Source organism: Tenrec ecaudatus, chromosome 2 (assembly GCF_050624435.1).
Source record: "Tenrec ecaudatus isolate mTenEca1 chromosome 2, mTenEca1.hap1, whole genome shotgun sequence".
Lineage (NCBI taxonomy): Eukaryota > Metazoa > Chordata > Mammalia > Afrosoricida > Tenrecidae > Tenrec > Tenrec ecaudatus.
Window position 1 is genome coordinate 136196677 of NC_134531.1, and position 23611 is coordinate 136220287.

Below are 23611 nucleotides of genomic sequence, written 5' to 3' on the forward strand. Positions count from 1 at the left end.
AGTGGGTTGGAAAGTGGGAACCGATTACAAGGATCTACATGTGACTTCCTCCCTGGGGGACGGACAACAGAAAAGGGGGTGAAGGGAGACGTCGGACAGGGCAAGATATGACAAAATAATAATCTATAAATTATCAAGGGCTCATGAGGAAGGGAGGAGCAGGGAGGGAGGGGGGAAAAAAGAGGACCTGATACAAAGGGCCTAAGTGGAGAGCAAATGCTTTGAAAATGATTAGGGCAAAGAATGTACAGATGTGCTTTGTACAATTGATGTTTGTATATGTATGGATTGTGATAAGAGTTGTATGAGCTCCTAATAAAGGGTTTTAAAAAAAAAATCGCCTGCTCCTGTTAAGATTTGCAACCTGAGAAACCTGACTAGGTCCCCATGGCAGTGAGTTGGTCCTTTGAAACAAAGAGATCATTTCAGAGCCACTGTCAATATCGGTAGAACCCTGGTGCCGTAGTGGTTGGGCGTTGGGCTCCTAACTGCAAGGTCGGCAGTTCGAAACCACCAGCCACTCTTCGGGAGCAGGGTGGGGCTTTTTGTCCAGTAAAGAGTTGCAGTCGGAAGTTCACAGGAGCAATCTGCCCTGTGGGATAGGGTCACTGTGAGTAGGCCTGGCCTCTATGGCCGTGGGTTTGGTCTGGTCAGTACAGTGGCGTGAAGGAAAGCCCAGTGGACAAAAAAGCCTCCAAGATCTGCTTTTACTTGAGTCCCTGGGTGGGTGGCGTAAAGGGCTGTTACCTGTGGAGCCTTAGCAAGTAACACCTTCTCCCTAGTTCTTCCTGCAGTTATCCATGGCTGCCGTAACACACGATCAGAATCCACTGATGTCACACAAACCAAGTTATTGCCATATCGTGCTGGAGGTCAGGAATCCCAGTGTTTTCTCTGTGCTCCAGTCAAGGCGTTGTGGGGCTGCATTTTGTGTGGAGACTTCAGCTTCCATTTCCCAGATGCCTGAAACAAACTAGCGAAAGAGCCGAGGTGGCCCTCATCCCTCATCCGTATTCTGACCCATGGTGACACAGCTTGTTTCCAGTGGCGCTGCACGACAGGGTGTTTGAGTTCAAGGGCTGTGGATCTCCAGGCTGTCTTATTAGGCACCACGGGATGGGTTCAAAATGCCAACCCTGCCATCAAAAGCCTAGTCTTTAGCCGTTTATGCTGCCCGCGGACTTTTCTCCTGCTGCCCCAAAGCTGCCTTTCTTGGCTTCGGCTGGCCCTTTTCTCCATCCTCACAGCAGCCTCAGAGCACGGTCATCTCCTTCTGTGTTTTGTTTGTTTGTTTAGAGATAGTTTCTTGCTTTTAAAAAATATTAATTAAAGTCATGTCTTTCTTTGATACTGTCTCTCCTACCTTCTTTTCCACTTGGAAGGACCCACATGGTAATCTAAGGTAGTCTCCCAGTCTCAGAGTCAATGGGATTAACAGCCCTAGTCCCTCTGCCGCAAAGAAAACACACTCCAGCGCCCTGGGGACTGGGCTGTGCACACCTGATGAGCCATTGGTGTGCCTGCCTTACCAGGTCTGGGTTTTCGCGTCTCCCTACCTTTATATATACACAACGGCTTTGAAATCTTTGTGGGGAAAATCGTTTACTTTCACTTCCATTTCTTCTATGAGCCCTCTTTGTGGAGCCCCCTCACACCTGCCGATTGCTGTTGAGCTGATGCAGTCTCCTAGATTTATAAGGACATATGAAATACTCTTCATGCTCTCCTCAGTAGAACAAGCGTGGGGTTTTTGGAGTGTCATTCTCTGGAGATGCTAATGAAGGCCATCGCGCTGCCTCATTTTCTGTCAGTACTATTTGCCAGTCATCGACTTGCTTACACACACACACATACACACACGCGCGCACGCGCACACCGTGTACAGAAATAGTCCCATGGTGGCAGCAGGCTCTAGTGTGAAAAAGGCTTTAACTTTCAAAACAAAAGCATTGAAAAGTACATCACTGGAACTTAGAACAGCTGTTTCGGGTTCTTAAGAACTTGTTTCACACTTCGGTTTCCAAACTTGGACTTGGTGACTTAGCCAAGAACTAGCTGTAAGTGGAAGGCGAGAAGGAGCTCCCAGGGTGCCCTCTGGCTTCTTTCCCACCAACAGCGAATGCCTTCAGGTTTGCTTTTAGAAGTTTTGCCCTCACCAGGTCACTGTAAACTCTTAGCTCAGAGATTCCTTTTAAAAAACACATTTTGGGGCCTCCTGCAAACTTCTCATCTGTCACCAGCTGTGAAATTGATCCTGCGTGAGAAGTTAGGTATCTACCAAGCTCAGCAGACAGCTCTCCCACCCCCGCCCCCGACACACATGCAGACTTAGAACTGGATTTAAACCCATTATTTATAAATATTTCCAACATGGACTCTGGCCTTTGGGTACTTGTAAATAACTCCCTGTCTGTAGCTGTAGTTGGTTGTTTGGATTTCTCTGTGTGTGTGCCTCTTATCTCTTATCTCGATGGCTCCCTATATAACCCCTTCCACCTGAGGGCCGCCACTGACTTTCCAGTAAGTTGAGCCCAGTTCTGGAAGCCAGGGAAACAGAATTTGCATTCATAGTTCCCACAGTGGAAGATAACAGCACAAGTCCAGATACTGGAAAAAATTTATCATTTTTCTTTCAAGTTTGCACCTAAATATGAGAATCTGCTCAGGGTTGTAGATTGGTTCACAGCCTATCAAGATCATACCCTGGGGGTCAGGAAAGAGCGGAAAAGAGGGGGAACGGGTGGCTACTTCTAGAAGAAACAAAGTATGCTGCAAGAAACCATTTTACACCCCATTAATAGAATGACCAGAGTGAAAAAGCCAATTCCACAGACCTTTGAAGCCCCTAGCATACCTTCACAAATCTTAGTGGCATTAATGGGTTACACATCGGGCTACTAACACAAGGTCGGCTGTTCAAAATCACCAACTGCTCCATGGGAGAAAGAGGAGACTTTCTACTTTTGTGTAAAGATTTACAATCTCGGAAACCCACAGGGGGCAGTTCTACCCTGTCTTTCAAGGTTACGACCAGACTGAGTTGCGTGTGCCTTCAGCAGGTTTTCTGTGGAGTCAGTCCTTGAGCGCTGAACTCCAGTTACCTTTTGGCTTTCTTCCATGTTAAATTAATTTGGTTTGAAAGATAAGGAGCAAGACTTCTGTATTATTTCATAGTGTTGATTTACGTAGCCTTTTCCCCCATCCCCTAAGTGAGGCTGGGCTGCAGTCTTGTTTGCAGCACTGTATCAGAACTCACTTAAGTGCATGTGGATGGATGAATTTGTGATGAGTTCCTTTAGTAATTCACTTCTGTCTTTTGTTGTTTGAGTCGTAGTAATAGAGTGCCTTTTCCAAACTTACTTCTTTCTAAAGATTTTAAGTCTTTGTCTGTCTTGTGTGCTCTTTATGAAGTCTAAGGGTGGCTTATAATGGTACCTCCTAAGTTGGGTCAACTCAAGAGTAAAATCTGCTTCTGTTGTGGGCTCTGTTGCTCCAGTCATCACTGATACTTCTGTAACTAGACCTAGAAGCTTCCAGAGTGGTCTTTCTGGTGGACTTAAGATTGATCAAGCACCAGAGGGCGGATAGGGGTAGGAGTCCACCAGAGGGCGGGTTTGGATATTAGATAACACGGACTCTCGCTTGGAAGTGTGCTGTGGAACACAGGGTGGACCCCAGAGGGAAAGAGTGAGAAGGTGCAGAGATGGGCATATGAAGTGTGGTGGATGAGAGGTGGGTTATGGGTTTGTTTGGGTTTTTTGCTGTCCTCAGCCTATGAACTAGGGACAGACTCCTGTTTTAGACAGTGACAACTGGAAGCCCTTTGTGGACAGCATGACTCAAAAGTGGAAAAAAATAAAGCTTTTAGATACTTATATTTAAACAGAAATAACAAAGCGCATTAGAATGTGGCATTCCAATTTTGACATCTCCATGTGAGTAGGTTCTTGAGACGCGTTTGGTCGTAATGGAGAAAACAAACCGTGTGTAGAGAACTGAGCTGACATTGTTTCTTCCAGGGCCTTTTATTCGTTCAACAGACGCGCATTGTCTATGATGTGTCAGGCATAGCTACTGTCATAGGAGAACTTTAAGAATTATAGGAACATCTGTAAGCGGATCGCTTACAATAATAGTGTTATCGGTGCTATCATCTGAAATATGAACCATGCACTGTGGCTGCTCAGACCAGAGACTACCCATCCACCTGAACACAAAAGGTGGCATTTGTGCTGTGTCTGAAAGCATGAGTAGGACCAGATGAGAAGAGATTGGTAGTAAGAACATTTCATGGAGTTGGTTGATATTATTGCCATTTATGTTTTTTGTCTCAGTGACGGTCCACTAGAAAAAATAATTTTACTTAGTTTCCCCCACCCCCAAGACAAAGTATTATTCGTTTTTAGATTATGATCGCTTTTGTTAGTCTGTTTTTGCTCCTGTGAGTAGACAGATAATAGGAGTCTAGGAGACAGCTTGAAAGTTGTCCCGGCACACAGAGAATCACTCACAGCAGCACCATGGGAGAAATGGCCGTGCATCTTTCTAATTACACCGTCCATAATTTAAAAATTAACAGCTTCTTTCAGAGGCTCCCAAACTGATTTCGATGAACACTTCATGGTGTTTTTCTCGGTGTCCCTCGAGTAAGGGTTTTCCCTTATTAACTAACTCGGTCCAGACAGCTTATAAGTATTCACATCTTAACAATTTAGTTGCCAATTGAAAAAACAAACCCCCCCAAAAAAGTATACATAAATTGAAAGGAAAGGCAGTCTACTTATTTCACTCAAGTATAGTCAAAATTACCTACCAGCAGCTTCTCTAACCTGGGCATCAGGTTGTGCTCCACACCCCCCCACACTCTTGTATGCCACGTGGGGTTTTGCACCCCACACCGTTACGTTAAAGGCCGCTGCTTACAAGGCAGGGCAGGAAGTAGTCAAAAGATGATGAAGAGAGGGAGATAGAGCTTCATATGACGGTTTGTTTTTTTAAAAACATACCTGGATCTTTTGAAAGCCATTTGGGGATTTTCAAATGTAATTGACACGATCATATTTGTATTTTGGAGCAGTATAGCCAGACGCCAGGCACGGGGTACTGGTGGCCCCCTGGGGGGGGTTGTCAGGAGGTTGCCCTTGGGAGCCCTGAGAAGGAGGGACCTGCAGTCAGTCCCTGTGGCAGTGCGGTGCGTGGACAGCGTGAGTGGATGGAATCCCTGAGACCTGATATGTAAGGAAGGAGGGGTGAGGACACGCCTTAAATTAGACTCAAAGTACTGGTAGATGCGTTGTCCCCCACGCCCCCTCCCCACAAAAAAGATGACTCCACTAGGACGAGTGTGTTGCGGGAGAAAGATCGTGTGCTTGGTTCTGGTTGTAGGAAGTTGAGCGTCCTCTCATAGTCACGATGACACAGGCTGGTTCCAGAGAGGGCACACAATTCAGAGGTGCCAACGGAAGTTGTGTGGTGATCTCAGAGGGACCGCCCTTGTTTTGAACAGAGAGCTTTTCCTCTGGATGCCCCTGGGCACAGCTGAAAGACAGGCTTGCTGCAGCTCTGCTGGGGCCAGCAGGAGGCGGGGCCAGCAGTAGAGGTGGGCAAAGAGGAGGGCCAAGAGGCACCTGCCACTAGACTCGGACCATTTGTGTTGCTGTTGTTGCTCATGGGTTGTTTTATTTTTTAAAAAGAAACAGTTAATGTGTACCAGTGGAGAGCACATATGACTAAGAATGACAAACTAAACTGACAGCCTTATGTTATAGCATTGGTGGTTTTAAAAGTAAACTTTACAGTGCTTCAGAAGCATGATGTTTTCCGAAGGTTTGGGGAGGAAGACAGGATATGAGTAGGAAATTATTTTTAAGTTATAAGGCCTAAGAGAATGAGGACAAGATAAACTTGTGATGCAAACCAGAAAATAAATGTTGTTTATTATTCCAACGTGTGTCACAAGATAGGGATGTTTTCATATCAGACTAAGAGTAGGAGGAGACTAAATGAGTGAAATCTTGATCCAAGCTTTACGTTTCAGAAACTGTCCGCTTCCCACAGAAGCAGAGGAAAGCATTCCCTCCCCCCTAGTCGGTAGCTTCCAACTTCAAAAATTACCAGTGTGGAGCCACTTCATTTCATCTGCCCCCTGAATTGGGTCATTTTAAAGCAGATTTTCATCCCCAAACGGTTTCGTTTCATATCTCGAAGATAGTGGTTCTTTTTTTAAACATTGTACTGAGGTGTGCACTGGTATATAATACACAGCACGTATTCCAAATGTGCTTAGGTAAGCCTTGATCTGTGTCCGTGAAGGCACCTCCACAGGCACCATTCCTGGCTCGGGCGCCCCAGGTCCACTCTGCCAGAACACAGCAGTCTGCATCGCCTAGAATGGTGTGTAAATGCATTCTCCGTGTGTGTCCCTCTTATGGCTGGTTTCAGCAGAGTTCTTTTGAGACTTACCCATGTTATCGCTAGCATGTATCAGTAACTCCTTTTTACTGCTCAACAAGGACTTTTAAAAAGGTGACCACACCCCAAAATCTATCAGAATTCCTTATCATATGCTATCCCATCTGTTGTGCAGTTGTCCTGTAATGCGTTCTCAGAGTTGGCTGGTTCAGATCAGGATGTTAACGGTATGTAGAGTAGTCCTTTGAAATTAACCTTTTACGTTCTTCCTGCATCTACTCCAAATTATGCTTCCGTGATACTTAGTAAGGATTATTTATATTGTAATGGCTCATAATTATGTGGAAGTGTCCTGGGCAGAGACATCTTTCCCCAGTCCCCACCACCCACACACAACTAATCCTTCTCGTGTACCCTCGGGATTGGAGACACAATGACTTGTTGATATTTTGAGGAGGGCAAGAATTGTTCACATGCTAACAGTCTGAATAGAGTTCCCTATAAAAAGGTGATGTAGGTTTCCAGGGAAAATGGTGACTCTTTGCTACTGACAGAGAGAGTTGTTCCGGTCGCGGGTCGCAGCAGAGTACACCACTTCCTCTTTTCTCTGCCCAGGCCTGGTGCTGGAATTCCCCTGGTGCCCCTGACTAATCTCGTTAATCTCGCACACCAAAAGGTCCGAGTGGTACACGAGTCTGATGTCCGCACAGCCATCGTCTGGGTCTTGTCTCCTCCGACCTTTATAATGCTGATAGTTCTTCCCTTGGCCTTCAGTCTCTGCTCTGTCTTGGGATCTCCCTCATTAGAACTTAATTATGATCAGGTGCCACCCATCTTACACAAATAAAGAAAACCAGTCTGTCCCCGTTTCTGCCCCGTGCCAGGACACTGTCCATCTGCCTTGGATGTTCCCATTCTACCCCCCCCCCAACCCTCCTCAGCTCGCTCTCATGTGTTGCCCATGCCCACTGCTCCGCTGACGTCCACGCTACTGAGTCCACTGCCTGCTCCACCTTGACACTGTCAACAGGACACTGGCGGAGTTCCTCCAACCTTCAGTCGGCGAACGCTGCGGTGCCTCGGCCCAACCTTGGTGGTCTTTATTTGCTCTTCTCCCCGGGAAGTCTCATGGACAAAAACCTTTGGCCTTCTTGTGCTGATCCTGAAGATTTCTCTTGCTAACTCCATACCCATATGTTCACCTTGACTGTGCGTCAGTCACAGGTACCTCAAATTCAGCACATCTGAAAGTCTCTCCTCACCCTATAGCCCTCCCTTCCTCTATGGTTGTCTAACCCAGTGACAGGTGCCAAATCCAGTCGACAGCCACATTATGTGATTCTGGTAAAAGGCAATGTAGGTGGACGTATCTGACCTCCTCCGGCTTCCCTCTTCCACGAGGCCAGGACCAGACAAGCCTCCATGCTCCATCCTTTCTTACCTGTTCTAACAGCAACCCTTCCTCCCACACCACCCTGCTTCAGTGCTGGGTTTGGTAATTCATTGCAATGGCCACACACAATTCAGAGGCAACACTTAAAATTAAGACCTTTTATTAGAGAAGTTAATAAGTTGCCACAAGTCAGAATTAGCAAACAGTAAGGATAGAGTTACTGGTCTCAGCCAGAAGCCCAGTGTCCCTCATTGTCAGCCTCTGGGCCGTGTGGCAGCCAGGTCTCTCCAGTCCTCAGACAGCCACATGAACCCTTTGCCTTTACCTCCAAGAGTTAGAAGGCCAGCCTTCCTGTGACTTTCTCCCACAGTTTCATCGTCTTGGGCCAGCTGAGGACATGGTGCCCCAGAGTCTCTCCTCCGGGCCTCTGGGCCACAGCCTCTGCTGCATCCTCTCCGCAGCCTCCACAACTTCAGACGGAAGCCCTCCACCATGCTCTTCCATGGTCTACCAGGTGTCTCCCTTCCTGCTGCTTCAAAGACGGCTTATCATTATAGCCGAGGAGGTGGCAATGACCACTGACCCCTCTCAATGCAACGCACACCCAGGACGCTGGGTACAAGAGCCATTTTAAGAACTGTCCCTCCACAGAGCTCCACGGAACACCGCTTGTCCTGTCCGTCGTCTTTCCATCTCCGCTGCTTGGAGAAAGCGGCTCACCCTTTCTCACTGGCGTTACTAGAATCTCTGCTCCTCTTGGGTTCACCTTCCCTGTTGCTGTTGGGGACTGACCTTTTACACACTTGTAACCATGTTGCTCCCCTGCGCCCAAAGCCTTCCACGGATGTTCTGCTGCTCTGGTGAGGGATCACAGGTCAGTCGTTTTCACTGCACACACACCCTGTGTGGTCTGGCGCTGGCCACCCGCCCTCCACGTTTGCATCGCCCATCTGTCCCTGTACGGTGCAGCAGTCTTTCCTGTGCCTGGTCAGCCACAAAGGATTGGTGGGAAGCCTCCACTTTCCATCTTGGCAGATACAGGTTAGATGGAGCCAAGAGCTTCAGTATGGAGAGGAAAGTCTGACCGCCGGCTCAGGAAGATATTCCTGCTTTCAGATGCTCCTTGCCAAGCATGCCCGGCACAGTGAGGTAAGCAGAAGCGGTCTGCCCTTGGCGGCTCAGTAATAAAGGAGCCTCTCTGGAACCCGGCCAGTCTTCACTGTTAGCAAACTCCCCTTCACTGACTACAAGAGGTGTGCTGTGTAATTATTAGGTGGCACAGTGCGCAAGTGCTTGGCTTACCCAAAATATTGGTGGTTGGAACCCATCAGCCACACCCTCAGAGAAGAGCTCGCTCAGTCTGCTCTCATAAAGATTACAGCCCAAGAATCTCGTGGGCAGTTCTCTTCCACATGGGGGTCCTCTCAGAGTCAACTCAGCAGCCGGCAACATTGTGAGTGTGTGCTGGTGTCTCTTTCACAGGCATCCTGGTGTGCAGACAGGTCAGCAAATAGATAGAATCCAGTCACTAACTCCTTCAAGAAACGTGTCCCCCATGAAGACGCCTCTCCATCCTGAGAACAGTTCGCGACAGCGCAGCCCCCTGCTGCTCCCCAGACAGGCCCGAGAGCCTCCAGAGGCTGTCTTGTGTGTTCTCCGGGCATGGGAGCATCGAGGCAACACGCCAGGCCTTCCAGGGCTTGCTCAGAAAGTGCTCTTCTCTCCGCCCGTTGGATGCTATTGCTCCTGCAGGTGCCACCGCCCTGTGAAATGTACCTGCTCTCCTCTTGACTTAACCAAGAGCTACACTTTCCTGTCCTGTCTGGAATGTGCCACCGACCTAGCAGCCTCCCTGCCAGTCCTCCAGTCAGTAGTTGCTGAGGAAGGAGTCCCAGCAGTCAGTTATACTTGGGTGCAAAGAAAATCCACGGCATCTGGTGATGGAGAAGGAGCCCTGGTGGCATAGTGATTATGCATTGTGCTGCTAGCCACAAGGTCAGTAGTTTTAAACCACCAGCTGTTCTGAGAGGCTCTCGATTCCCATAATTACAGTCTCAGAAACCCACCGGCATAGTTCTACCCTATCTGACAGGCTTGCAATGAGTCAGAATCAATTTGATGGCAGTGAATTTGGTTTTGGTGAGAATAGAATTGGGTGTGTCTGAACAGATTAGCTTCCTCATGAGACAGGTTTAAAGGAAATATAATCGTCTGTAACCAGGGAGGGAAAAAAGACATAACTACTACTGGCATCTCCTTGGCCGACCTTAATCCTAGAAAAGAGAATCTAGGATTGCTTCTTAGAGCTTGATGAGGGAAGTGTGCTCTGTCATCCCAGAAGGAGAGAGCATGGAAAGGAAGTGTGCTGAGTGGCATAGGTGGAAGCAGACGAACAAAGTGTGGGGGAGATGGGGAGCAGGATGGAAGGAGGGGGGTGCTGCACCCCTGCACGCAGCCTCCTGGATGAAAGGACCACCTGTGTATTGCTTTGGGATAAACGTTGGGAATGAACTGAATGGTCATCGGTTCAAACCCTCCAGCTACTTCACATGAGAAAGACGGGCCTCTGCTCCTATGAAGGTTTAATCTTGGAAAGCCCACATTGGGTTCTGGTGACTATGAGTGGGGCTTGACTGGAGGACAGTGGGGTTTGGGTTGGGGTGAACTGCCGAGTCTGCAGTTACGGGCCCCGTGACCTGCAGCACCTTCAAGAGCACCTGACATCGCCACATGGATGAAGCAGTAGTGGGGAGCCAGCACATGCACAGAAAGCAGGGAGCTCAGGGACCACGGCCGATCTGGGCCCTCATTGGGCCGCCCAACATCATCCTTATGGCAGGATTTCCCCGGAAGACAGATGGTACGGCCATTCTTTCAGGAAGGGCCTTGAAGTAACTTAGGGAATGATCGTTGTTCCTTGGAGCATTCATCTATGAGACATATTTAAAGGAAAAAACAAACTAATAAAGTTCCCGAAGAGATGCAATACTGTTGCCGCATGAACTGATAGCCAGCAAGCGCCCTGAAATACAGGCACAATTGTGAGTAAAATTCTGTAAATGCTGCTGGTTCGCATCCAGCCTGCCATCTGTTTGCTTGTGTTTTCATACTGAGGGGCTTCAAACAGTTCATGGAAAAATTCCGTGTCTTCATTTCTTTCTCTTTTTTTCTTTCCATGAACTTTTGAAGCATATATTACAAAACATCTGCCAACTAAACAACTCTGTGGTACAAAGTAGTGACACTGATTACTACCTTGGAAAGTAGAAGCTTCATGTTCGCTGGGTGATGTCTGTGACTTTTCACACAACCGTGGTAGGGCTGAAGAGTTGCAAATGGCATTGCTTTTTATATTATGGAAACGAGAAGTTTTCGAGGAAAACCTCCAGGATGAAGAATAAACCTATACTCAGATAAAAACTTGTAATTTTGAATGTGTACCTCATTGAACAGAACCCTTAAACTCACTGAAATCGAATCCGTTCCGAATCGAGTCTGTAGAACTGCCCTGTGGGTTTGAGTTTTCTACACTAAGTCTTTATGGGAGGAGAAAGCCTCATCTTTCACCCGTGGACCAGCTGGTGGTTTCAAGCTGCTGACCTTGGCGCGTGGCAGCCCGGCACATAGCCCCCCCCCACCTCCAGGACTCCAGAAATAATCATTTTACCTCCCCAATTATGAAAGGTACGCTAAATCTAAAAAGAGGATTATTAAGAAGATTGCTCTTAAAGGGAATAATTTATAAGATGATTAGTAATAGTATTTCTAATTAGTAATAAGAAAATTAATCCCCAGTGACTGGGAGCTATTATTACTATTATTGCATGGCCTAGGAGCCTTGGTGGCATGGTGGTTAAGTGCCTCGATGCTGATGGAAAGGTCCAAGGTTCACATCCACCAGCCCCTCCGTGGAAGAAATATGTCTCCTGCCGAGGTCACAGCTGTGGAAGCCTGTGGGGCACGTCGTCTCCGCCCTCCATGGCAGCAGCGGGCTTGTTACATACATGGTCTGTGCGTGGGAAAAGCTAGGGAGGAGAGTAAGTATTTATATTAAGCAAATGTAGGAAGATGGACATTTTTTTATGTGTAGAAATTGAGTTTAGTTCCCTTCCTTGTAAATCTGAATTGATGAGTCACATGAGTGTTGGGGTTTCCCGGTGCATAGAAAAGTTACGCTGCACTGCTGCAGGTATTAAGTGCACCAGCACTGTTGAGAAAGATGGAAATATTGTGAGAATTGCCCACGTGCGGCACAGGGACACACCGTGAGCGTGTGCAGTTGGGAGAACGACACCAGTAATCAGGCTCAGGGCGAGGTTGCCTCAGACTTTCAGTTAGAGAAAAAGGAAAGGCAGAAAAGCACGGCAGTATCCGTAAAATCGCAGCAGTGCCAAGTATGCCCGGCACTCGTAAGTCGTGGCATTACATCACGTACCTTCTATTTTTATCATTTTATTAGGGGCTCATACAACTCTTATCACATCATTCGTGTCAAGCACACCTGTACACATATTGCTATCACCATTCTCAAAATACCTGCTTTCTGCTTGAGCCCTTGGTATCGGCTCCTCATTTTTCCTCCTCCCTCCCCGCTCCACACTCCCCCCTGAACCCTTGATAATTTATAAATTATTATTTTGTCCATCTATTTTTTAATGATGAAAGGTAGGCAGTACTCAAAATCAGAGTGTTATGTCCAAGCCACACTAGTCATTGCTAACAATAGTGGGTGACTGGTACACTTTTTTTATTTGCCTGGTTTTTGGTTGGTTTTCAGAGCAAAGGGTAACGGGCTACTATACAAATATGTAGACGCCTGGGCTGAATCAAATAAACTGTTAAGTTCTAAATACTGACCTGTGATTTTTGTGTATGTATATATTTCTTTTGGGGGGGTTCCCCTAAGACAGTGGTTCTCAACCTTTCTAAAGCCATGACCCTTTAAATACAGTTCCTCATATTATGGTGACCCCTGAATCATAAAATTATTTTCATTGCTACTTCAAAACTGTCATTTTGCTACTGTTACGAATCTGGCGACTCCTGTGAAAGGGTCGTTCGACCCCCACCCCGTTGAGAACCGCTGCCCTAAGAGGTAATTGTGACAGGCAAAGGGATTTTGTGTTCTGGGAAAACTTTTTATAATATACCAAGCAAAGTTGTCATTCATGATGTATAAATCCATCCGAATCAGTGTTTTATTAACAAAATTAATTTTCAACTCATTGTTCCTCATTTTAGAAAAGGCGACGGCGGATTGACCGAAGTATGATCGGTGAGCCAACCAACTTTGTGCACACAGCCCACGTCGGCTCAGGAGACCTGTTCAGTGGGATGAACTCTGTAAGTGTGTGGGCGGGCCAAGGGCAGGTTCCCTACCTGACACTGCTGCGTACACATTAGTGCCCACATGGAGCTCAGTGAACTGGACATCAGGTGTGATGCCTACTGTGTGCGAGAGAGAGAGCGAGAGAGAGCTGTTGAACAATCAGTCTCTCAATGAAAATGGTCTTTTACCACACTGTAAATGGTTTCTTATACTAAAGCCTGTGGTGGCCCCCTGTCCCCTGACTACATACTTCAAAGGCTCCAGGTTCAGAATGGAGACTAATGTTCTGGATTCTCCAAGTTCTCAACAAAGGCCTTAGCAGGTGTCCTCAAACAACAGCCTGTGGGCCACATGCAGCCCATGCAGCCCGCTAAGGACATTTATCCGGCCCGCCAGGTATTTTTGCCCCGTTTGGTTTTTTACTTCAAAATAAGATATGTGCAGTGTGTATAAGAATTTGTTCACAGTTTTGTTAAAACTATTGTCCGGCCCTCCAATGGGTCTGAGGGACAGTGAACTGTTTAAAAAGTTTGAGGACCCCTGCCTTAGAGCAGCGGTTCTCAGCCTGTGGATCACGACCACTTTGTGGGGTGAACAAAACTTTCACAGGGGTCGCCCAATTCTTAACAGTAGCACAATGACATAAGTTATGAAGTAGCAACGAAAATATTTTATGGTTGGGCCGTCACCACAACATGAGGAACTGTATGAAAGGGTCGCGGAATTAGGAAGGTTGAGAACCACTGCCTCAGAGTCAGCCTTTTAATACTATGATTGCCTTTTACATATTTGTACATATGTATCCATAAGGCATTAGCCTTTACCTATTGATCTTAGAATAGCTTGTGGTTTATTTGTTACTGAGATGTAAATTCCAGTGCACTAAGCTTGGGGTTCAAATTTTCACTTACCCTTCAGGGCACATAGGCAACATTTGCTTCGTCCGACCTAAGGATAGGCAGGCCCAGAAGGAAGGGCGGTGTTAGTGAATGTCAGAATAGACACTCGATTTCCCCAGCGGGCCTCCGTGTCTGAGGCGGGTGCTGTGCGGTGTGATTAGAAGCACCACACACTCGGGGAGTAGTCATCAGAACTCTGCTTCACTTTTCACTGAGCCCCGGGGGCCCCGATTCCCCAGGTGTGTCTACATGCCCCCCCCCCCCAAGTGTTTGGGACCAGGAAGTCACTAGGCTTCATGAATACCGACCACGGCCCGTTGTGTGCTCGCTCACCGGGCGGCATTAACCACAGCTTCATAACCGGGGCTTTACGAGAGCTGGGGAAGTGGGGGGGGGGCAGGGGGGGTGTTGTTATCCTGGATACTGCCAGCAAGTTTGTCATGCGGTTGCCAGGTCAGCACAGCAATGGCTTCGGTAGCTTCCAGAAAAGGAAACCGCTTGTTCGGTCTAGAGTTGTAGGAGAACTGCTTTGTTTCGCTTAACCACCGTGGTGGAAATGGAAGAGGTTTCATGTTGCTGGGAAAGTGTAACTCAGGACCGGCAGGTCCCTGGTCGGCAGGAGGCGTGGCGGCTTTGTTGCTGTGGTGGTCCTGCTGAATACAGGAGGAGTGCTTCGAAGTCATTGCCTCTGCGCAACTGTCCTTCCTCTCTCATCACCAAATCCCTTCCTCCCCGTTAGAAAAGGTTGGTAACTAGATGAAGCGTACAGACGAAGAGTTGGGGCTCACCCCCCTTCTCGACCTTGCACACGTCCACTCTGGAGTTTCCTCGGAGGGTCCGGGGTGCCATTTGGCCTCAGTGAAAGTCTGGGTTTGGTATGCTTTGTCTTCCTTTGCGGGCCGGGCCCCAAGTCTGGGCAGTGTTAGGGCTGGGCTCGCCGGCCCGCCCTGCCTACCCTCCAGCCCGGCCCGCGGCGGGACTGCAGCCCTGGCCACGTGCTGCCCTGCACCGGCTCTGCTGACTGAAAGGGATTTTTTCCCCCGTACAGTGTTTTCACATTTTGGAACCGAATATGGCTCCCTGCAGATTCGTGCAGCCATTTCATACATTAGTTTGTTTCCTTGAAAGGGCTCTTCGGTGCCCCGTGCCCGCAGCTCCACAGAGCGCTGAGCTCCGTGTGCCAGGCAGGATGTGTATGGGTCAGGCAGTAGCCCGCCGAGTGGGTCGTTGGAAAGCATGTATGCTTGGTCTGCTGAAAGAAACTCTGCTCTTCTCTGCAATCTTAGTAAGTGCAAATAAGACAGACCGTGGACAGACCGCTGCTTATCTGAGAGAAAGTTTTAGCTTAGGTTTTACCTACGCGCTGCTAGTATTAGGAACGCGGCGCGGTCCAGATGAAGCAGCCTGACGGAAGACTTACAATTCCTACTCCCACCCCAACAGGCTGCTCTTCCCAAGAGTCCATTTCACTTGCAAGCAGAACGGGGTTCCTGCCCTTTTCAACAACCTAACCCTCCTGTGGCAGATACTGTATGTCCGCAGTCAGTGACACACTCAGTTTCTTGTTACAACACACAAGCCAAAGCCTTTAGTGTGGACACTTATTTTCCTTCTTAGAATCTACACAGCATTAAAGATACACAATAAGAAAAGATGAAGGTGATACTGTTTTTCTTTTCTGATAGGCCTCTAAAGCACTAAATGCCGGCAGGGACAGGGACAGGAATAGCAAGGGCTCTAAAACTGATGTAGCATGCCTGGTCACGCGGGAGCGGTTGAAATGTGTCCAAGAGGAATTTCTGAGGTGAACAATGGGTGAACATGATAGTGCGGCAGGAGGAAGGAAAAGAGCAAAGAAGACGCGAAGGAAAACATACAGGTATAAATATAGATGTGTAAATATATAAAGACCGGTGTGTTTGTTTATATATGTACATATATGTATACAAGGAAGCAGATGGACTGTGGGCCTCTACTTAAATCTTACCTCAGTACAAAAACTGTCTGTTGAGGTAGGGGCGGGGAGGGGCTGGTACCTGGTACCAAGGGCTCTGATAGAAAGCAAATGTGTAGAGAATAATGATGGCAGCATGTGTACAGCTATGCTTGATACAGTTGATGTATGTATGGGTTGTGATAAGAGCTGTAATCAGGAAGCAGCAAAGCCCACATGGAAGAAGCACACCAGCCTGTGTGATCACGAGGTGTCGATAGGAAGAGGTATCAGAAGTTCAAAAATAAGCAATCAGATTGACACAAAGCCCACCTGTAAGATAGTTGGACAGTCCCTGGAAAGGGATGATAAACCCAGGGAGCGGTGTAGCACTGATGAAACACATAACTCTCCTCCCTCGCTGCCTTGGTCTTTGTTTTACCTCACTCACCTTGTTAGACCTGCGGATGTTCATTTGTATAATTAAGAGCATCAGATGCATGAAAGCCAAGACAGGGTAATGGGAGTAATGATTCCCTGAGGGTACGGGAAGGGGGAGCTGAGAGGGGAGAACAAGTGACGGAATTGCAGGTAAACGGACACATTGGATGGTATAAGATACAACCAAAAATGTAAGGGTGGGGGAGAGATGGAAAAAGAGGAACTGATATCAGGGGCTCACAAAGAAAGATAATGTTTTGAAATTGCTGATGGCAATATTTGTACATATCCACTTAATATAACATATAGACTATTATATGTAAGAGCCCCCATAAAATGATTTATTATAATTAATAAATAATATAATAATAAGGGTTCCTGGGGGCTTAGTGAGAGGGAGGGGCTAAAGGGGTAATGATATCAAAGAGTTCAAGAAGAAAGAAAATGTTTTGAAACTGCTGGTGGTAGCAGTTATACAATTATGCTTGATTTAACTGAATTATTGATTGTTATAATGGATTGAAAGAGCTCCCAATAAATTGATTTTTTTTTTTTTATAAAAAAGAAGGTTGGTCTCTTTCTGTCTCTCTCTCTCTCTCTCTCTCTCTCGCTCTCTCTCTGCCTTCACCTTCCTGTTGACTAGTCACACTAAGACTGGCGGGAGCCCTAGAAATGAGTTCAATGCCATTGGAACACAAGACTTGCACCAACTAGCCTGTGACCTTCCTGCATTCTGCGCCATTGCTTGGGGCTGTGTGAATCTGCAGAGGGACTGATGGACTAGTATCAAACTTACGGACTTGAGTTGGTCTGGGCTGTGATGTCTTCCTGACATACAGTTACTTACTGATGTGAAGCTCTTTCTTACACATATATGAGTGTCCTTGGACTTGTTTCTCTAGTCAGCCCAGCCTGACACAGTCTGTTTGAGTCCATTGCTGCCACTGTTGTGTCAGTCATCTCATCAGAGAGTCTCCCTGGTTCTCTCCCTACTTCACCAACTGTCATGTCCTCCAGCGAGTGAGCCCTCCTGTTGACATGTCCAAAGCAAGCAGGTCAATAATGTCCTGTCAGGTTCCATAGGTGTTCGTTGGCCCATTTTCTCAAGGCGATTAGCACTAGGCCTTCCTTCCTAGTCTGTCTTAGTCTGGAAGCTCCGGCGAAACCTCTCCACCAAGGGCTTGAAATAACCACTGGCGGAGCTTGTCGCATCACGGCACCACACATGCCACCACAGGAGGGTGAGGTGGCGGGAGGGAAAGTGAGGGAGGGAAGCCCAGGCAGCACAGGCCAAGAGGAGACAGGAACCAGGACCTTTCCTCCTCTTCCCTTCTCCTCTGGGCTCAGTGCTGGTCCTGGCTTCCATCTCAAAGCTGTCTTCTTTTCCAACCCTTTCTTTTGTTGTTGTTAGAGCACAACTTACATATTTCACATGGACAAAACATTAGTATCATGGACAGTGTGTTAAGCTTCCTGTCCAGTACTTTGAAGTCTACAAGACATTGTCTGAAAAATGAAGAAGAAAGAGGATGTCTTACAACAGTAGTCTTGGGTTTCTCAAGTCTCTAGAGTCCAAAAAGCCTTAAAATTTAAAAATTAAACTTAAATTTTAAAAACAGTTCATTGGGGGTATGGCAAAGGAGGTTGGGGGGAAGTGGGGAACTAATAGCAAATAGATCAACAAAGAAAATATTTTTAAATTTGTGAGAATTTTACAAATCTTCCTAATGCAATTGAACTACTGAATTGTATGATATGAGAATTATGCCACCCTTCCTCAATACAGGAACATTTTGTTCTAACAGATTGGCAATCTGAGAAGGTGGATAGTGCCCAGCTATTAAAAGATACAATATCTGGGGTCTTAAAGGCTTGAGAAAGGAGCAGTCATCCAGCAGAGAAACACCAAGCCCACATGGAAGGCACACCAGCCTGTGTGAGCATGAGGTGACATCGGGACCAGTAACAGGCATCAGAAGACCCTTAACAAACAAACAAAACCATATTGTGAGAACAAGGGAGGTTGGCACAGAGACCGTAGCCCATCTGTAGACAGTGGAACCTCCCCCACAGAGGGGTCACAGGGAAGGGATGAGTCAGCTATGGCGCAGTAAAAGCAACGATGAAACAGTCAATATTCCTCTGGTCCCTTGAGGCTTCTTCACCCCCCACTACCATTACCCGGGGATGCCTCTCACTTTGGACTAGACTGGAACATGTACATAGGTAGAGATAAGAGCCCACGACTCACGCAACCCAGAAGCAGGAATGGGTATAGTGATACCAGATCAGACATATGTACCAATACGCCGATCACAACCACACACTCCTCCAGGGGGAAGAACAACTGAAACCATGGGGGAAGGGAGACAGTGGTTGGTGTGAGACATGAACATAGTAATTTATAGTTGATCGAGGAGTCGCAGGGAGGGAGAAGAGCTGATACCAAGGTTCCAGTAGAAAGTCTGGAAAAGGATAAAAGCAACATCTGCAGCCGTATCGGGCAGCTTTGCCCCTGTGTGGTCGTCATTAGTGTGTTGTGTCAGTGTTGTGGGTTGTAATAAGAATTGTAAGAGCCCTCAATAAAATGATCAAAAGTAATCATTTTAAAATTTAAAAAAGAATGATGCCAATAAAACTATTTAAAAATAAAAAGATAAAGTGTATTAAAGCTAAAATGTTGTGTTGGATGGGAAACTATTTGTTAGGGGTGAAGACAAGTTTGTGCCACATAATAGGATATCAGAGGGAACACAGTGGCTGAGCTGATAGCATATGACGGGCTGTGACTTCCTTAAACAGGGCAAGTTCATTTTAAAACTTGGCTTATAGATTTCTTTATTAATCTAGTTTAGAGCAGTCATTTGATCAATATTAAATATAGATGGTACCTACATAGGTACAGGATGGCTCATTATTATCTCATATTGTTGGTTGGAATAACATGATCCACTTAAGTAAGATCTTGAGTCTGGCGCCTTAGACCACTCGGCCATCCTGACAGGTTAAGTAAAATCTTCAGATCAGTAAACATGTAGTAGTCTGAGCGCTGAAACGTTGTCTCGCTTAAATTCTTTTGTATCCATATAAACGGTATATTTTACTTTTATGAGAATATATTTATGGCCAGCTTCACGTGGCTGGTTCGTAATCTAGCACATGGTGCTTGGTGTTGCAGTCCAGTGAGCGGTACTAAGGAATGGGGTCGAGGAGGCTGATTCCGGGGCAGTAGGCTGGGTGGCAGGGATTCGGACTCGCGTCTGCTAATGCGGCACCTCCAAACTCTTCCTGCAGCTGATGGCCCTTTTTCTAGCACGCCAGCCCCATTCTTTAATGCCCAGCAGCCTCCAGTCTACTTCTGCCAGGCCAGAGGACAATAGGAATGACAGGATAAAAGCACGTCACAGTCTGCAGATGACCTGTTGCGCCGAGCCTGTTTGCACCAATGTTAGCTGAGCGTTTGCTGTGCATTTAGTTCTGTTCTGGGTTCCAAGGGTGTTGTAAAAAGTAAGGAAAGTGCCTCTGAATTTATGCAGCTCACATTCCGTCAGACACAGCCCAGAGAAGAGGCCTGCTATTCAGAAAATGAGTTAACTGATGTCAGTCAATACAGCTGGACTACAGTCTAAGTCTGTGGGTCTTAGACTCCTTTGTACGGTGGTCAGATTGCGTCGGGACCATATCCACTTTGTGCATTGGGAACAAGAGTTGCTTATTTGTTTTGCGCCTGACCTAGTTCCTGACTGTCACTTTTTCCCCTCACTCTGCTTTTGTCTTGTTCCAGGTCAGCTCCATTCAGAACCAGATGCAGTCCAAGGGCGGCTACGGGGCGGGCATGGCCGCCAATGTGCAGATGCAGCTGGTGGACACGAAGGCGGGATAACCCAGGGCTCCTAACGTGAGTACCTCAAGGCCGGCCGCCCCGCCAGAGGGCTGCCTTAGTTACGCTGTGGGGCAAAAAGAATATAGTTTGAACGTTCACCTAGTTATTTTTTCATTGTGAACTTCTTGGAAAGGGCAAAAATGCTTTTGCCTTGCCAACCTCTTTCAAAGGGTGGCCTTGGGCAGTCTTTTTGTGCCCACTTACGGTTGCTCTTCCCTCAGGAAGAGTCTGTCTGCTTCTAGGCAGCGGGTAGAGAGGGCGTGTGGGCTGAGGTTCTGGGGAGAAGCTGCCTCTCCGCCCTGGCAATAGGAGACACTGAGGTGCTTTCCTGAGTAGAGAAGCCTTTTCAGTTTTAACCCTGATTTCTAGCTCTCTACTTTACCTGTATCAGTCTTTCACAGTAAGCTTCCTAAATAGGGGGGTGGGGGACAGGGGGGTGGAGAGACATCTTTAAAAAGATGGATCTTGAAAGTGTGAAAATAACTTGGATTTTTCTCTTGGTTTTATAGGTCATTGTGAATTTCTGTATTTCCTCTTTCCATTATTTCTTTAATTTTTTGGGTCTTGTGATTGCTTTTCTTTCTTCCTTTTTTTTAACTACAAAAAGAGATGTGTGATGGTCCCGTTCACCCTCTTGTGGTTGCTCCAGTGATGCGTGACTGTCCTGTGAAGAAGCTGTCGCCGGATGACTACTGCGTCCCCGTCAGCTGGCATGCATGCCTCGGGACTCGTGGACAGAGTTCTTTGGATCGTGGCTTACTTTTCCAATCACTCTGGATCTGACCTTAGCATGATCTTTTTCGTGACTGCTCCCACCATGTTGAAACCTCCTTTTTTGTTGTTTTCCTTCCTCCCCGCCTTAAACATTTCTCTCCCCACTCGCTGCCCTCCGCCTCATGATTTGTCTTGGTAAGCAAGGACCTACTAGTATTTGTTAATCTGTCACATGCTGTATATTTGGCAAGTATGAGACCCACAAGCACAATGCTCCTTCCTGTTCCTTCGCGACTTCAGCGGAGTGGATCTCGCGTGCTTCATGGAGTTGCTTTGTGTGGAGCCCGCCGAGCCAGAGGCCAGTCTCTGCTGCCGGGGGCTGACGACACTGCTGCTATTGGGGAGAAGTGTAGCTGGGGCAGCGGGCCACGTGGGCTTCCCAGGAAAAGATGACTTGTAGCGTTATTTAGAAGGAAGCCTTTTTGGTCGCTTTGATTAGAATTGCAATAAAAGAAATGCTTACACTCATAAGGCATCCATTCTGTTGTAAATGTTCCATGTATTTATTTTGAGGGCAAGCGATGGTCTGCATCTCCCCAGTGCTGCGGCCAGCCTCCCCTGCAGTCTGCTCCGGAGCCTCGGCGCCTGCCACGCCCTCCAGTGCCACTTGTTCTCCTTTTACGTGTTGTCCTGTGTGATCGCTGTCCCCACTAGCAGTGTGTTCCTCCGGCCTGGCCTCCTAACTCGAAGCCTCGAGAGTCTCGTGGGCCGTGGGCGTTGCCACGAGCAGCACACTGACCTGGCTGAATCACTGCGGAGAGAACAGCCGGGACCTGGCTTTTTATGGCGTTGGCCCAAAGCCTTGGCCTCAGGGTCCAAGTGTGTTCATCCTTCACAACTCGTGAACGGAGTATTTTTATGTTCCACGGTCCCCAGTACTTAAGTGCTCCTCTTTCGCTAGGCATTAAAACATTTTGATCATCCGTCCCGTCAGCCAGCCATGTGGTGTAAGCTAGCATTTCACACAGCCGACGGCTTCCGTAAAGGAATCTGGTGATCGAGTGAAGAAAGCCACTGGCTTCCCTCTGCCTTTTGATTGTCCTCCTCGCCCAGCTTCGGGCGAGAGGTCGCCAGGTTGTCAACCCAGCGGAACCGTTCTTGCGCTCGCTGTGCGCCCTCTTGCGGGCACGCCTACCCGGTCCTTGTCGTTGTGCAGTTTTGAACCCCCAGAGCTGTCGGCCCCAAGCACAGAGAGGGCCCGGTTTGGAAAACAATGTTCTGACGCTGCATCCCAGCGGCAATGGAGCGGGAACCTTCTGTTGGCGTGCGCCGTCGCGCAGCGGGCGCCCAGCGCCCGGGAATCTTCGCCGTGCTGTGTGCTGTTGCCAGCCGCCCGCCTGGAAGCCTGGCTGCGGGCCGTTGCCGGCGCGAGTGCTAGTTCCTCTGTGCCTGTTTTGATTGTTGATTTTCAAATGATCGCACGTTTTGCATTTACCAAATAATTCCCGGAACAACCAGAAGGAGCTCTGATCCCTTCTCCCAAATTCATGACATCGGGTTTTTTCCCTTCCCTTCCCTGAATCTGCCATCTTTGTTGCTTCTCCAAGGTCCAAATACGCCAGCCAGCATTGGGGGTAGGCCAGGCAAGGGGGCCTGGACCCCCGCACAGCAGCCTTGCTGTGTCAGCGCGTGCGCGCCGCCAGGACTCCTGGGAAGGTGCCAGTGGAGTGGAGGAATGAGCAAACCAAAAAGAAAGAAAGCGAGGACCGCGAACCCTGGGCGTGGTGGGAGGCAGCTTTCCCACCCTCGCCCTTGAGTCGGCCACCTCAGAGGCTGGCCGGCCACCCCACCCCCGCATAACAGTGCATCTCATTTTCACTGGGAGCAAATGAAGGAAATGGGGTTTTCCACCCAGAATTCCTAGGGCTCTTTTTACTTTGCCAAAATACATGTTAAACACTGTTAAGCAAGGGAAACGGAATGAGCATCTACCTGATCACAGGGATTCTGTTAGCGGTGATCTGCAGCCTAAAAAGAGGTACTTCCCCAAGATGCAGGCCCGAAGTGCTGCCGGCACGCCTGGTGTGGTGCTGGGCTCTGCCCTCACCGGGGCCTTCACAACACGCCGCCTGCGGTAGCTTTCACGTTTGTTATCAACTGATAGAAGCTTCCTTAGAGAGAAGGGCACGTTTGCCTTGGTTTTGTTTAAAATGAGGTCTGCTCAGTCCCAGAATAAAATGGACATATTTTTATAATATAAGCATACTTTTTTTGTACATTGTGTGCATTCTTGAATAAAGGGAGTTCCGTGTTGGCTTGTAGCTATTTAAAAAGAAAGTACTGATGCAATAAATGTTTTCTTTCGATCCTGCTTTGGCCTTTCCGTTCTTTGTCTGACTTGGTTTTTCTTTTCGTTAAGGATTTATTTACAATTCACATAGAATACCTCTGTGGCATTCGTAATATTTCAGTTAGGACTACTGCAAAGGTAATTCATCACACTTCTTTTGACACTATTGCCACATTGTGCCGTATAGCTTAACACACGTCTCTGCAGAATGAGCTTTCACAATGCTTGAGAATAAACCTGTCTATAAGCGAGCTGTAC

The 23611-nt window shown here is 47.6% G+C and overlaps 1 protein-coding gene across 4 annotated transcripts in view; it reads left to right on the top strand.

The window, feature by feature from the left end:
- Nucleotides 1-23373, top strand: part of CDC42SE2 (CDC42 small effector 2) — a 92513-nt gene extending 69140 nt beyond the window's left edge. For 2 of the 4 annotated variants that reach the window (XM_075541506.1, XM_075541504.1), the window contains 3 exons: nucleotides 13046-13147; nucleotides 20191-20304; nucleotides 20897-23373. In XM_075541506.1, the coding sequence (XP_075397621.1) occupies nucleotides 13046-13147; nucleotides 20191-20289 (201 nt within the window). In that variant the 3' untranslated portion in view covers nucleotides 20290-20304; nucleotides 20897-23373. Of the gene's footprint in view, nucleotides 1-13045; nucleotides 13148-20190; nucleotides 20305-20798 lie in introns of all 4 variants that reach the window. The other 2 variants (XM_075541505.1, XM_075541507.1) reach the window with 2 other exon arrangements.
- Nucleotides 23374-23611: the final 238 nt, after the last annotated feature.